General features: G+C 47.6%; 1 protein-coding gene across 1 annotated transcript; it reads left to right on the plus strand.

The window, feature by feature from the left end:
• Positions 1-3091: 3091 nt before the first annotated feature.
• LOC104405829 (transmembrane protein 110-like) lies at positions 3092-11771 on the plus strand (the record flags this gene model as incomplete). Its single annotated transcript, XM_010014663.1, has 4 exons — positions 3092-3204; positions 4259-4342; positions 5304-5420; positions 11658-11771. Coding segments are annotated over 4 exons (428 nt in total), but the record flags the coding sequence as incomplete, so codon positions are not given.
• Positions 11772-16184: the final 4413 nt, after the last annotated feature.

Here is a 16184-nt window from a genome sequence, read left to right on the forward strand (position 1 = left end):
ATGTTTGTTTTCTCCTGGTTTGTTTGTGCTCAGGGCTCTGATGGGTGATGTAGGAGAAATGGTCAGACTTGGGGTACGAGGCAAAAAGCTGCACTGTACCCAACTTGTGGCAAGGACAGCGAGGCATTTGAGTCTCAGGACAAGCTGAGGAGGATCAAACTGCTTTGACGTGGCCTTTAACTGCCTGTAACACTGCTCGTGTCTCCTCTTCAGACCACCCAATATGCTGTTGCCTGCCAAGGAGCAGACGAGTGCTCCTGAAATCCTCTGGGCTCTGCTGTTTGTGCTCACACATAACCTTCCTGCCGCCCTCCTCCTTCCCTCCCTCTGTGCCTGCTGCTCTGGAGCTCTCTGCTCGCTGTCCTCAAGCTCAGCAGCCTCTCTACACCCTTGGCCTCCCGGTCCTTTCCTCTTCCCTCCTTTGCTTCCTTCTCAATCGTGGCTTGAGCAATTAAAATGTTGGGATGCAGGGCGATCCTTGGCATGGAGGCACTAGCTGGATGTCTCTACTTGTTAGCTGTAGCTTTGCAATGAGGTGGATGTTTTGGTACGTTGCTAATAAATGATGGAATAAGGAAAAAATATACATATGCCCTTGCTGGGAAGCAGATTCCCCTAGAGCTTGGTTGGATACCAGCTCTTACTAAGCCCTGCTATGACCTGCTGGTCTCTATGGCCAGAGCTTATGTAAACCTCTGGTGGTGTCTTCCCCTGCCACATCTCAACAGTATTGGGCTGAGCGGGGCAGAGCTCCCTGCCCACTGCTGTCCCACAGCACTGGCATCTCATGGTGGGTTGGGTTCCCTTGCACTGATGCAATCCCAAATTCCGGCCTGATTATGCTGGAAATCAGCGTTGCCAGGGGTTATCTTTCATATTCAAGAGGAAATGCTGCAGCTTTCCTAAGCCAGATACTGTAGCTCAATTTTGCAGACCTGAGATGTTCCGATGAGCCTGGGAAGATGATAACCAGCTGCAGGGTGCTTGCAGAGGGCTGAAGCGAGCACATGTAATAGATATAGCACCATTATTGTTGTTAGCAATATAAATATGCTTTTACTTATTACTTAGTGAGTACCCCGTTGGAAACATTCATATTTAATTAGCATTGATTCATTTTGATGGAATTGTGCTAAAACCCGGGGTGGTGGAGCCCCTGTCTCTTGCCCAGACAGTGAATATCACATAACCAGCCATTCACTTCATCAGCAAAAACTTTTAACTCTGTTTAGGACTGAAAAGTTATGCTTTTTGTATTGAAAATAGTGACCAGAAACCTTGAGACTACCGCTGGTAACTGGGTGGGTAAGGCTTTGGCAGGGAGCATTATTGCAGGTGATCTCTTTTTATAGAGGAGTGTGCAGGACACTGACTGGTCCTTGTATAGGACAGTCCAGCAGTATCTTGCCTTGGGGATTGGTTTTGGGATTAGTTTTAATTCAAAAGGGATTATGAGCCTGCTGTTCTGGTCAAAATACTCCAGGATTTTGTGAGCGACTCCTATAATGCTTCTACCCATTGGAAGAGTGGGGGGAAAAGTCGGGAGGGTCCATCTCTATGGACTTTTCGTGGTTTGCAGAGGTGAGAAGAAATGAAATCTCTGATACCTTCACAAAAGGGTGCCATAGAAAGGCAAAACAAATGCCTTGGTGCCCCAAAGCAACACATGCTTGTAAGGAACTGTTTGAATGGGTGTCCTGGGTTCAGCACAGCAGTCATTTTTTCTCCTTCTTAGTAGCTGGTGCAGTGCTGTGTTTTTGACTTTCAGTCTGGGAACAACGCTGATAACACCGATGTTTTTAGTTGTTGCTCAGTGATGTTTACTCTGACCAAGGACTTTCTCAGTCTCATGCTTTGCCAGAGAGGAGGGGAAGCCACAAATGCCTTGGTGCCCCAAAGCAACACATGCTTGTAAGGAACTGTTTGAATGGGATGCTGAGATTTCTGAGTTTTCAAGCTTTCCCTATATAAAGGATTTGAGTGTTCTGAGCTTTGAGGAGATGGGATACTTGCCCCCTTGCAAAAGCAGGGATTCTTCCCTTCAAATCCCTGTATCCATCCAGCTCAAAGCACCATGGGGAGGATACTGGGAATGCCCATCAGTTGCTGAAGACGAGGGGAAACATGCATCTGCAAGGCTGTGTCCTTTCCCCCACGTGGATGGGAGCATGCTGGTTACCCAAATCAAGGTTCATATTAGTTGATCCACTTCCCTCAGAGTTCCCAGGAGTGGCTTTTCTATGAGCACAAGGGGAAACGTGCATCTCCAAGGCTGTGTCCTTTCCCCCACATGGATGGGAGCATGCTGGTTACCCAAACCAAGGTTTATATAAGTTGATCCACTTTCCTTAGAGTTCCCAGGAGTGGCTTTTCTATGAGCACCTGTAATACTACTGGGCCCTTGAGAGCTCAGGAGCATCTGCAAGTGCAGGGGATAAACACAGGGAATTTCAGGTCTTAAGGCAGACCCAGAGCTGTATCTCTTCCCTTCTACAGCAGCTGCCTGCCTTGTTGGCTTTGCTGAAGCAAAAGTCCTTTGATCTAAGAAGGATGGGGAATGTGGGAAGAGATGCAAGGCAAGAAGGTTTTTAGTGGTGGTTTTCTCTTAGTGGATTTCAGACGCAATTTGGTGGAATGGAGAGCAGGACAGGAGGCAGACAAATACAGGTAGTGTTAACATCTGCTGGGTATGTAGGGCTTTTTGAGGCATGTCTGAAATGTCACTTGCTTGCCCTTCAGTTTAACCAGAGGTCTGCTTAGTTGGCATCTTCATTTCAGAATCAGCCTCAAAAGGCGTAGAAAGATTTGAGCTTAGATCTTGGTATGTTTTGATCGTCAGTGGAATAATGACTTATAGACCCATCAGGGACACTTAAACCTTCCTACCCAAGCCATGTGCTCCTACAACTATAGATAGAATATCTCTCCACTAATGTTAAGTTTGGTGTTGAATATTTGTCTCGCTGCAAAACCTGCAGTATGGAAACACTTCCCTGTCTCTAATCAGCCCAGGTATCAAGCACGAGGCAACTCGTCTGCAAGGCTCTCTTCTCCTGCCCTCTGTCTCACATTTAACATGCTCTTTTCCCAGGTGACCCACCACAAGCTGCTGCCTGGATTGGCCAATGTATCCTCTACTTGCTGATAATGGTGTTTGAGAAGACTGTGATTAGCCTTGTCCTGCTTATCCCTGGTTGGACAAAGGTAAGCCTCAGCACTTTACGACTTGTTTCTTGACAGCTTTGCCTTATTAGTGGTCCCTATCATCACAGTCTTAGGTACTTATGACTTGTTGACATGCCTCTGTAATCATTAGCTATTACTTATGTTTGAGGAAACATGGCTTTCATAACAGCTTGGCTTTTGGCACGTTTTCTTGCTAGTCAACAGCTAGTGGAATAAGATGTTGCTTTTATTTTCCATCCTTGGAAGGATAAGATGGGCTGGGCTGGGCTGGCAGCTGAGCTACTGCAGTTCTGCCAGAGGGTTTCTGCATTATCTTGCCAAGTCAGTTCATGCTGGTGTTGAATGATCCCTTGCCTAAACGAGGGGGGCCCTTAGAGATTAATCTGGAAAGAACTATCCATGTAGCATGCTGTCCTCAGCTGCTTCTGTATGGTTGTTCATGCAATGGTAACTGTGTTGGTCACAAGTTTCTCTTTCAAAAGCTGAAAATAATAACCTGTGGCACTTGTAGCCACATACTTGGTGGTAGGTTGATGTGATGGGTATAGAAACCAATTCTGGGAGTCCGTGGGTAACTCCACTTTTAAGTGCATTTACACATAGTGCATAGTACCTCACAAGCTGACGTGGCTTGGCTGAGGAGTTAGTTATGGCAATCTGGCAGCACTTATCTGTCCCTGTTCAGGACTTGTCCTTCAAACCCAACAGCCTGCAGTGCTCAGACTTGGATGTGAACATGTTCAGCAGCGCACACTACTAGATCCAGAGATGCTGCTGGATTCTTCTCCATGCTTATCACATGTGGCTGCTGTCCTTATTTTGCAGCAAGGCTCCAAGGAGCCAAGAAAAGTCCCACCAGTAGTTGTAATGGGTGGTTATGCTGAAAGCAGTACTTCTTGCTCTGTACTAAATCATGTATTTGGCAACTGGGCTAAAGGAATAGCCCATGTCATCTTTGTAAGAGCTGGGAGAAAGCAAAGACCCTATCTAGGAGACTGCTGGTGTAAGGTGTCAACCAAGTTACTGCAAAGAGCTGTTCAAATAATGCTTCTAAATGATTTCTCCTCTACAGCTTCAGCAGATCCTCCTGGGTTACATCCCAAGCCCCCAGCTGGAGCTCATCCTGGTCATGCTTGTTGTGCCTTTTATAGTCAATGTAAGTGATGCCTCTGGAAGTGATGGCTTGGAAATCATGGTCCATCCCATGGGGAGCTTGGGGTTAGCCAGGGTGGAGGGGAGTTGTCACAAATCCACAGATCTGTCACTACTGCCCTGCCATAGCCTCTCTTCCCGGTATCTGCTCCATTGTCCAAGCTGCTGGGTGGCTGACTCTTTATCTTTGAAGAAAGCTGGGGCTCCTTAACTGAGGGTTACAGGCATGAGGATGCCCCCAAACCCTTTAACTTCCTATAGGATGGTTTGTCAGTGGTGACCTTCCACAACCTGTCACTCTAGTCATTTGGCTAGACTTCATATTGTGTTACAGCAAGGCAAGGTGTTCAGGTTATCTAAAACTAGCTCAGCAAAACCTCTTGAGAGCTCAGCTTTTTCCTGGTTCCCCTGATTCTGGGTAATCCTTGACCTGCTGCTCAGTTCCTGCGAAGATGGGAAGTGAGAACAAGGTGTTAATGTTCAGATGCTCCATGGACAAGGAGCAAGTTGAGCTCTCTTTCAACTCAATGAGCAGTGTAATGGAGGCAGTGTTGGCAAAGGTAGGTTTATCTGCCTCTGCTCCCAGCCTCTCTCTGCCACCCCAGGCTGTGTTTCCACGTTCAAAAGCAAACTCTGGTTCTTGAAGAACTGACCAGGGACTGGTGCAGACAAAGCGGATGGAGCATAGTGCAATGTTATCACCTGATGGAAACATGGCCTATTGTGGTCTTTTTTACTCTGGGTCTTCAACTATGGAATCAATAGGATTTATATGGGAAGGGACCTCAGGAATTTGACTCACCCAAGCCCCATGGACACACCTGATGCAGGGCTACTTTGGATATTAATTGAGGGTGATCAAGACTGGATATGTGGGGAAACCAAAAGGAGAAGAAATAGCTATGATTGAATGACTTTGAAGAGACCAAACTACAGTCTACTAACTTAATTTGTTTCTCCCCAAGGCCATTATGTTCTGGGTTGTGGACAGCTTGATCATGAAGAAATACAAGCAGAAGGACACCCTGGACATCAATGGATCCATAGAAACTCCTCGGGCTAGGAGGAATGAGGAATCTCAGGTAAGACCAAGGTGTTTGAGACTAAACTGCAAGCTTGTGGTATGGTCTTGTGTGCTTTACCACAGCAATACAACATACCATCACATTGCCTAGACCCAGGGTGATGCTTCATGAATGTGGGTGATGACCCTGCTAAGTCAAACTAACTTTCCATGCTTTCAGCTCGGGTGAACAGAAGGATCTCTCCCTATGAGCAATATACCACAGCCTATGAAGTGCTGCTGAAATACTGCCTTAAATGATGACAGTATCTCATGGGGGATGCTTTTGCACTAACCTGGGTGGCCTTACTGGGTTGGCAGCTGAAACTGGTGCATCTCTCTGCACTGTTGCTCTCAACTTTCCTGGTTTTAATAGTAATTAATCTTGGCTTAAAGCTTCTTTCCTTGCTGTTATTGATGGAACCCCTTTTTTAAGAGGGTAAGGCCTAGCTGGGAATCATGGTTTTGTCAGCATTTGGTACTTCTTCAGCCAGGTAATGGTCCTGTAGCTGTAGGAAGCTGTATTTTGTGCAGCCTGAGCTTGACACATAAAAGTTATGGTTGGGAGGAACTCTCCAGTCCCAGGAGATGTTCGTGTTAATGACGCACAGTTTGGGCAGGTGGTGTTTGTGCTTCTCATTAACTTTTGGGCAGAGACCACAACCTGAGTCACTGGGTTAAATTCCTTTCCTTCCTCTGGCACCCAGACCTGGTTTCCCAGTGTTCTGTGTATGACTGCTGATATCTGCAGCTCACTGCCAAAACTCGCTGTGATAAGGGCTTCTGGCATTGCAGGCTGGCTCCAGGAGCAGCTTCTGCTGAGGGGTTTAGGATGAACAGGAATATCTTTTCCTCTCCGATAGCTCTTCATAAAGAGTAACTCAGCTTTTGTGCTGGGTGGGATGGCCAGTTTCTGGTGACATTATAACACACACGGAGGTAATAGTGTGTGCTTGGCAGTCTGCACTGTGGCTTCTGTGGCTCAAGGGCACAGTGGGGAAGCATCCGCTGCTCCTGAGGGTGCAGTGTCAGAGCAGGCAGGGAGGGCAGGCAGATGTGAGCAGCTGCTGAGGCGAGTGAATCACTGCTCCTGGCCTTGCCTCCAGATAAACAGTGGTAGCTTGGCAGGGTCACTAGAAACATGCAGCTTCCCACGTGGTGTGTGTGGTGGGAGCATCCTCGAGAAATCTTCTATTGCTTTGGAGACAGGAGGGAAAAGTGGCTTGAGCTGGGCAGTACCAATGTGTCTCTGGTTATGCACTGAAGCCAAGAACTCGTACCTAAGACATGAAGATGGATTAACTCTTGTCCCTGGTTATGGCACAGTCTGGGTTTCTTGGTGGTGACTGATGTTTGAGAGTGGTACTTCCTTAGAAGAGCTAGCTTGGAGGTCTGCTCAAAATGTAAAGCTCATGGTAAAGATGTTACTGTGTGTGCTGGTGTGTTCCTGAAGGTTTAAGATCAGTTAAAATTACACTAGCAAAGGTAAGGAGGTGACATCTCTGGTTGAGACACCAACCTCCTTTCTAGCCTTTTGAACCTAAACTTGCAGCATCTAGTCCCATAGATAGTGTTGCAGTTACTGGTCCTTTATGATAATGGAGCTGCTCCAATGAAGAGGGGAGGACAAGAGTTTTGTGGCCTCTAGCTCAGTTTTGCATAGTCTGGAGGAAAGACATGTGTAAATCTCCAAAATCTAAGAAAGGCTCTTCTGGCAGCTCAACCTTGATGTGTTGTTTGAAGCAGTAGAAACAACTCCCACAGTCTGACTCTTGCTGTCAGAGGCTTCTCCCATCTTCCAAGTATTTGAATCCTTTTCTCAGACAGATTTGTGCTGAGATCTTCAATGTGGAGGCCATCTGTCCACCTTGAAACCCTCAGATCCATCACTGCAGTGGGTCTACACCAGTGTAATGGTGCTACTAAGGGGACCAGTTTCTACCTGGGGCAGCCTAGAGGACTACCTCCTTTCTGCTGAGGCATGTTCCTGTGCCCTCTGGCCCAACAAAAGTTTGGGCAGAGAAGGAAGCTAATGAGGAAATACAGACCTGGATAACCTGCTTTTCCAACTCATTTCTTGGCATGGGGTCTTGAGGTATAGCTTCTGCTTCACGTGTCAACTTCTTAGGCTGTGAATTAAAGATGATGTTGGTTGGCTGAGCCCTACAGCCAAACTGTGACTGAATTTTAGGCTTGAAAGCAGAAAATAAGGGTTTTCTGGGCTAATGACCTGTTCAAGTGGGGGAATTTCTCCTCTCCCTGCTGCCCACTGGAGAAGGAGGAAGGGGGAGCTGAGATGGTGTCTTGTACAGAGCAGAGGCTAATGTGTCCTGCAGTTTATCAGGGTTCATCAGAGCTGTCTAGCAGCAGGCGCCAGCAGCTCCCCATCATGCTGCCTTCTTGAATTTCAACCCTCTGCCTATCTTGCCAATAGAGACTGTCATTAGTTTCACTCGAACTAGCAGTTTGTGTTGGGAAAAGGAGGGGAGAGGAAAGAATAGGAAGAGGGGGCTGAAGTTAACCTGTTAAAACCCCACACTTGGTATTCTCTATAGGGATAGTGGGAAAACTCAGCTTTGTCCTTGGCTTGGCAGATGGAAGAAACCCAGCAACCAGCAACCTTGCCTTACTGACTCCTTGGCTGCAGGGTAGGCTAAAGAACTGGCAGCCTCTTTTGGGCTTTAAGGCTCTTCTGGTGAGCCACAGATGTGACGATGGGCTCTTGCTTATAATGGAGCAAATGCTGAACTTCTTTATACTGAAACCCTGAAAGGGACAAAACCTCCCTTTTATGGCTGGAAGATTTTCACCCTTCCTTCAAAGCCAGTCTTAAGCTTTGTGTTGTTTCAGACTTGTGCCCTGCCTTGGTAAGTGTTCACACAGTCTACTTATTTTCCTCCCCTCTCATGGGACAGAAAAGATCCCTCAAAGGTGTCAGTCTGAATCCAGCGCTGCTCAGGCTGGGGAAGTGCATTCATCTGTGTGGGCCTTAGTTCTCCTTTGTGTGTGTCCTGCCCTTGACCCGGGTCTCTTTTCCCTTGCCCTTGCAAGTGCCAGTAAAATTTAGATCTTATCAGAGATTTCTTTGTTTCCTCAGCTTAGGAAAACAAATTAAATAATGTTTTGTTTCATCTTTTTTTGAGCTTGTTTTGTTGTTTTGGTTTGGTTTTTTCCCAAGGGATGGGGAAGAGTTTCTGCTCCTTTCCTGAAGGATTACATTAGCAGAGACAAGCCTTAAAGCAAAACTTGGTCTGATAACAGTGGTGCTGGTAAGAACCATTAGGGTGAAACTAAAAGCTAGTTTAAGGTTGAGAGGGAAGCTGATACAGGACATGAGGACCTGCCTTAGGTCAGCATAGAGTTCAGCACCTATCCTCATTCCCTTTGTAAGAGCTGTGACGTTTGGCATTCACAAAACTGAAGATGCTGATGAGTGCCAATACCTACATTGCTTTCTTTTAGGTTACTGAAGAGTACTTCAAGAGCAAGTTTGATTTGCTTGTTGCTGAGCTGATTTTTGAGGATCTCAAACTCAGGGTGAACTCAGATCCCTGGCCCTTATGGGGAAGCGAACTGAAGGCAGGCATAGAGGTGCCTCTGGAAGGAAACAATCCCACCTTTTAGTCTTACTGACTCATGGCATTTCATGGAAGCTCAGATGCAAGAGGATAGTGGGATGGTTCTTACATCTCCACCAGGCTGGTGGGACTTAACACAGTGGGGAAATGGCCCCGGAGCTGCTTTGTTTTACAGCTCCCATGTCTGTCAATCTCTTCCTCTGCCACTGAGATGGCTTTGTTACCTGAAAGGTCTGCTTGGATGGAGCACCAAACAAGCAGGCAGCCTCTTCTCCCAACAGGAGGGGTTGGTAGTGCATGGGCAGCCCTGTTTCAGCAGCACGACACTGTTGTTTTGCAAGCTGCTGGCCTCCTGGTGCGGGGAGGAATGCATGAAGTATCTGAGGACTGCTGAGTGAGACAGTAGCTCCTTGTCCTGGGACTGGGAAACCATGGCCCATTCCCTGCTGTGATCCTGACCTGGATGCATCTGCAGGGAAATTGCCTTGTCCAAGTTGTGCTGAAGCCTCCTAAACTGGAGTTGGGCTTGAAAACAATATCTGAGGGTATGTCCTGTGACTGTCATAGCAATGAGGTGCTGTCTTGTGACAAAGCTCCCTGGGGGGATTGTGGAAAGGTTACTTGGGGGACTGTTTGTTCAAGCAGCTTCCTACAAGCTGCGTGATGGGCAGGTAGCAGCCTGAAGGGGTCTGGATGTGCAATGCTCAGTGCCTGCTCAGTCATCTGCACTTGGCTGCCTGGGGATTAGAGTTTGCTGCTGAAACCCACCAAAATTCATCAGGTCCCAAAACTAGCCTGTTGCAGCCTGTCAGTTCAGTGAGTTTATAATGCTGTGTGACTAGCTGCCCATTTCTTCAGGTTCAACAGCATCACAATACTAATGTGATAAACAGAGGAAATCTTTACTTGGGAGAGATGGAACTTTCCAGTGTGTGTCTTCAACCAGAAAAGAATTCCTTGAGACCAGTGGGTGAGGACAAGAATCTGATCTACTGCTGTCCTTTGAGTGTCTCATGTGCTGCTGTGAGGATAACAACATCAGATGTAAGGGCTGGAGTGTGCACATGAGGGTGGAGAGGAAATCTTCCCCTGCGGCTCTTCTGCTTCTTTGAAGTCATTGACTCACTGGAGTTTGTTTTCCTGTTTAGTCATTTTGTTCCTGTGGTAACTGGCTTTGTGGTGCTGCCTGAGTGCTAACAAGTGGAGGGCACTGAATTCACAACTGTGCATGGAGATAGCCACACAGAAAACTAATCCCCCGTGCTCCTGGGGGAAGGAATAGTGGCTCTGGGACTGGTTGAGCTGTTGGGACAGGCTGCGTGTGGATGTGCTGGGCTGAAAGCCCGTGCAGCATCCCTTGCCTTGTGCCTTTGAGCTGGAAGGCTGCTCCGAGTCAGGCAGAGGGAGGCTTCACAGTGTGCTGGTTTGGAGCAAAGTGGTACCTGCCCCTTGTCCCTGCATCAGACAAGACCTGATGATGCTGTTTGGGTTCTGTGATGGGGAAAGGGCTGCTGGCATTGCTCATGTAGAAAAAAATGGAAGCCCTCGACCCCTGAGTTTGGGGGCTGAGGTGCCAAGGACCTGGCCAGGCTTCCAATGTGGATGACTAGTGTTTACCAGAAAAATCCCATCATATGGCTGAGATCCTGAGTACTACTGGGCATGGCATGAGCTGTAGCTCAAGGGCTGACTGCACTTTCAGTCTGTTTTGAGGCAGATACTGTCAGGAGTAATGACAGTAAGGGCTTCTTTTGCCCAAATCTGGGCATTTGAGATGATAAAAGGGCTAGGATAGGGTTGAGCAAACAACCTGTCCAGCCATGAGTCTTACCCATGTAAACTTGTCCATCCAGCCTGCTGGCTGGCATTGGGTGTCAGCTCTTCTGCAGTCAGTGCAGCCATATCCTGAGTAAAATCCATCCTCTTTCCTCTTCCAGATGATGTGGCTGGAGGATATCCCGTGCGTGGCTCTGCATTGTGCAAACCCTTCAGGCCGGTGGCAGCCACTCAGCTCAAAAGAGCTTGTTGAAGTTAGCTACTGAAAGTGTAGGTGCTCCTGGAGGCCATGGGCAGCCTTTTGATCCCACAGCAAAGCTGTGGGTACCAGTGGGAGGTGTCAGTGCTCTGTTGTCGCTCACACAGTTCAGACTGTGCCAGGTAGGAATAAGATGCTCCAGGCTAGGACACCACTCCTGACCTCACTGGCCATGGCTGAAGCTGACCTTGTAGCTCTGCTTGCTCTTCTGGCTGAGCTCTGGAGACAGCAAGCAGCTGGGGGCCTGGGAAAAGGTCTGCATTTGGTACAGCTGCTTACAAAGCATGTGGCCTGGGGTTTATGTACATCTCCACTGAGGATGCAGCCTGGCCCGGACGTGCATGTCTGAGTCCTGTCCCATGGTAAACAGCTTCTAGCTGCCTGGTCTGCGTTCGAGGTGGGAGGTTGGGACACCAGATCATTAGATGATCTTTAAGGTCCCTTCCAACCTTAACTACTGGCTGTCTGCATCCAAATCTGTTGTTGAAGGCATGGTCAAGATGACTGGAGCATTTACCTATTTGCCAGAGAGGATTAGATGTTGCAGCATCCCCCTCTAGGGATGCTTGACCCCTTCAGCAAGCAGTATCAAGAAGAGCTGAGAACTTCCACTCCATCACCATCTGTCTGTTCTCCTTCCTAGGTGCTGCTCTCTCCAGACATGGATTTTGATCAGTCTGAAAGCGACCAGGATATTTCAGGACTCCAGGGAACAAACCAGAAGATGAAGCAGCCCAGCTATCAAGTGGTCATCTGACAACACTGAGACAAAGGAGGTGGAGGGAGGGAAGCAACACTGTGGTCCGTGAGCTGGCCAAGGGGATGCTAGTTGATCCTTATGGATCTGCAGAGATCCTTTTGCCTGCCTCAGCTATACCTATCTGCAGTTGTCTCTTTGGGATGATATCTATGCATCCTGTACAGGCTTAAGCAGCATCTGCTTTACCTGTGTGACCCTAGCCCATACACATGCAGGCACATTGGGGTTAGGGATGTGGATATGTACTTCCCCTGGCTGGCCAGCTGGGTGCAACTTTTTGTCAGGGCTAGAGACTGAAATCAGAATTGTCTGCTTTTTTAATAGACAAGGAAAAAAGATCTGCCCTGAACTGTGACACTTTTATATGCACAATACTCAGAATAATTGGTTTGCAATATGTATTTAAATGCCTTGAACTGGAAAGGTTGTTCCGGTGGATCTGATGCTTTTTACTGTTTTACAAGGAATGCAGTAAATATTTGACCTAAAACCTTCATAAATGTCTTAATGTGCTTAATGCTGTGCAAAACCTTGATGCTGTAAAGAGGATGAAGGGGATCTGTTGGAATCTTTCCTCACCAGTTCCTCACAGGGATGTTGTCTGTGCAGCAGGGCTATCCTGGTAAAACTACAGAAGAGCTGAGCCACAGTGCTTGGTTTCTGTACATGGGTTCTATGAGATGCTTTAGTGTGAAGACCTGATGCTTCAGCTTCCATCTGTGCTGGATTCCAGGCTGGGGTAGACTTGGAGATTGATCCCAGTTGCCACCTTGTAAGTGAGGATTTATTGGGCACTAGAAGTTGATTACTTTCCTTTTACCTAGTTTAGAATAAACATGAGGCTGCGAGGGCTGGAGCTGCTCTGCTCTGGAGCCAGGCTGAGAGAGCTGGGCTGGGGCAGCTGGAGAAGAGAAGGCTCCTGAAGGGGACACCTTAGAGCAGCTTCAGTGGCTAAAGGGGCTCCAGGAGACCTGGAGAGGGGCTTTGGACAAGGGATGGAGGGACAGGCCAAGGGGAATGGCTTGAACCTGCCAGAGGGGAGACTGAGATGAGCTCTGAGGCAGAAGCTCTTCCCTGTGAGGGTGCTGAGGCGCTGGCACAGGGTGCCCAGAGAAGCTGTGGCTGCCCCATCCCTGGCAGTGTTCAAGGCCAGGTTGGACACAGGGGCTTGGAGCAACCTGCTCTAGTGGAAGGTGTCCCTGCCCATGGCAGGGGGTTGGAACTGGATGAGCTTTAAGGTCCTTTCCAACCCAAACCAGTCTGGGATTCTATGAAATCTCTGCAGGACCTGATTTGAAGAGTCAACTGAAGCCCTATTAAGCAGCCCTGATCTTTTGGGGTGAAGGAATGGCCTCAGGCAGGGCTGGTGCAGGAGAAGCCCCCTGGCTCAAAGCAGATCTGGCACCTTCTGCTCTGTGTGTGAGGTGCAGGGCTTTGCCCTGGCCCTTTTGTTAACATACTGTATTCATCTGTAAACACACAACAATGCAAACCACTTTGCAGCTCCCCTGGGAAGAGTGAGCAGAGCAGTTGCACAACGTGCTCCCAGGCTGGGTGCAGACACAGCTGTGATGAGACCCATCCAGAGTCCAGACAGTGGACAGACCTCAGGGCAGGGCCTGATCCAGGATCTGCTGAACTGAACTGAACTGATAGACCCAGTTGAGCCATAGACAGTCTCCAGAAGCACTGGATGGGAATTATCTTTTCCCTCCCTCCCTTGTGTTTTCCCAAGGAACTGCTCCTCATTAAGGAGTAGAAAATAAAGGATTTTGGGGTTTGGACTTGGGCAGATTTAGACTTCTAAAAGCTGAGTGTGTGAAGTTGTTTGGGTGTGTGTGGGTTCTTTGTTTCCCAAACTTCAAAGTAGTTTAGAGGAATTAGATGCAAGTCAAAGTCTTGCATGTCCTTAGTGAACTAGACACACTTGGCAGCTGGGCAGCCTCATACTCTATTGCTGGAAGTTAAGTCATTTTTTGTTTCTTATTTAATGAAGGGCAAAAATCCTCCATCAGATGCTTTTGGAACATGTGCCCGGCAGCTCTCTGAATAGATCACTTATAGTGCTTAGTGAAATCAATTCAACTTTTGCTTGTCTGGCAGAGTTCTGTGCTGGTAAGGGCTAGAGTAACTCCTATGCTGTTTAAGGTCTTAGCTGAGAATAGATTAAAGCAGTTTCTCTGTTAGAAACTCGCTCTCTGTTCTGAGGTGTACTGGTATTTTGGGGTTTGCTCCTGCTATAGGGCTGCACAGAGCAAAGCTGCAGTACCTGAAGAGTGCAAACTCAGCCACAGCAACATCCTTGTTCTAAAGTGGAAGGTGAGTGGCATGATCTTCATCTTGGCCCTTAGCTAAGGCTGACTGGGAAGGCTCATGACAGGCAATAGCAGGGTAAGTATGATACGAGGTTGTCCCTCTTGATCATTGTGTGACCAGTCCTGTCTCAGCAGCCCTAAATTCAGGCATCCTGTTCCCTTGTCTGACATGATGATGTGCAATTGTTTCCATTGCACTCCAAGTGATTGTTCAGCCCTCGTTCCTCAGCCATCTGAGCAGCTTGCAATGCAATGGCTTGCAATCTTTAACCATATCACTTCAAAACTGTGTGCTGTGTGACACTCTTGGAAATGAGAACAAACGTGTGCCTGTATGTGCAGTCACTGCAGTGCACATCCTTAGAGCTCCCTTGCTGCCACAAAGGGTTATGAGGATTGAGCCTGGACATACTCTTCCGAGACAGGGAAGTGTTGTGATGCCCCCTTTGTAGTTGGGAAAGCTGAAGTTCACAATCCATGACCTGTGCCTTGGCTCTTACTGCTCTTGGGGCAGCAGGAGCGCAAACTCTGGCTTCTCGTGTCCTAATCTGTGTTTAGAGGCTGGATCACTCTTCTCTGCATGGTTAAATTCTCAGTTTAATGTGGGAGTAGAACCCTAGGGTCCATTCAGCTAACACACTTGTTGCTTCCTACCAACTATGTAGAGGCTGAAGAACATCACTGACCTTTAATTTTCCACTGAAATTGCTTTGGTTCACAACCTGCTATTAAATTGTGAGTGGTTCCTTTGGCCATCTAGTAACATGAGCTTGTCCAGCAGCATAAAACATACAGAACCTTAGTTTCAAAGCTCATTTTATCTACTCCAAATGAAAGCTTCACTGCAGTGTTCACTGTAAAATATTTATTGTGAAATGGATAACTGGAGCCTAAAGGAGAACTTGAGTATATTGCTCCAGGTGCTTCATATGGCTGGGAAGCTGGACTTGATCATTGTTCTCTTCAGGCCCTGAAAGAAATATGTTTCCTTGGCTGGAGTAGGAGGAAGAGGAGGAATGATGCACCTGAAGCATTAGCAATATGTGTATGTGTGTATATATATATATACATATCTATATACAGGAGAGATGAGACAAGAGGAGACCTTAAGCCAATCAATCCCCTTAGCAATACACTTGAACAGTTAAATGTGGGAGGAGAGTAAAGATTTCAAAGAAATCCCTTCAGTGAGGACAGGATGAAGAAGACTGGGCAGTCTGGAAGTTCACCACCACTATCGTGTTCACTCTGGGTTAGTGATATGGGAGCTTGTTTGGAAATGGGCTGGTGATCTTTCTTTCCACTGTTGTCTTGGCTGGAGAAGTCAACTTCACAGATGTTCTTTCCCATCTCATTTTTGGCCCATGCGTATGCTGCGGAGCATTAACCTCTTGGGTTACTGCATGCTTTCAGTTCTCCCTTACAGGAGAGCTGTTTCTCAACATAACCGGGCCCAAAGCAGTAGGGGTTTTTATGTTCTGTTCCAAAGCATGAAGCCTTGGCCTGAGTTTTGCACTGACTGAGCTCTCTGTAAGCATCTTCCAGCAGTCAAACCTAGCTGGTTGCTTTTGGCTAGTTCCCTTGTCCCCGCAGCCCTCGGTGTGAATAAGAAACCATGCTTGCCTCCTGCTCTCCTGCCGCAGGGCTAGCAGTGCTAACCAGAAGATGAAGCAACTGGAAAATCATCACCCCACCCCCAGCACCAATATGATTTGATATGAAATATTAAATATGAAAAAATATCAGTCAAGATTGAACCCATTTCTGTAGCTCTCTGGCAACTCTGTTTCCTCCCAACACATGGATATCATTTAGTTCCTGGAGGTGCTTCCACACCCACCCTCTTTCAGTTCTGGAAAGGCAAAGTATACATGAGCTCAATTTGGCCTTACCATCTAAATGTCTTTGTGGTTGTCAAAGTCCTCTTTGGCCAAGTTCTCTATTAACCAAAGTCCCCTGTGGCTGAGCTATAGCATTATTCAGTGATGCCTCACTTTAAAATAGACCACAGCCTTGCAGTTTGGGGTTGGAGGTTTGCACCACCTGCAGTGGGGGTGGCTGGCGGCCCCTTCTGTAACCTCCTGATGCCCAATTC

Source organism: Nestor notabilis, unplaced genomic scaffold, assembly GCF_000696875.1.
Source record: "Nestor notabilis isolate BGI_N333 unplaced genomic scaffold, ASM69687v1 scaffold7815, whole genome shotgun sequence".
NCBI classification, from domain to species: domain Eukaryota; kingdom Metazoa; phylum Chordata; class Aves; order Psittaciformes; family Psittacidae; genus Nestor; species Nestor notabilis.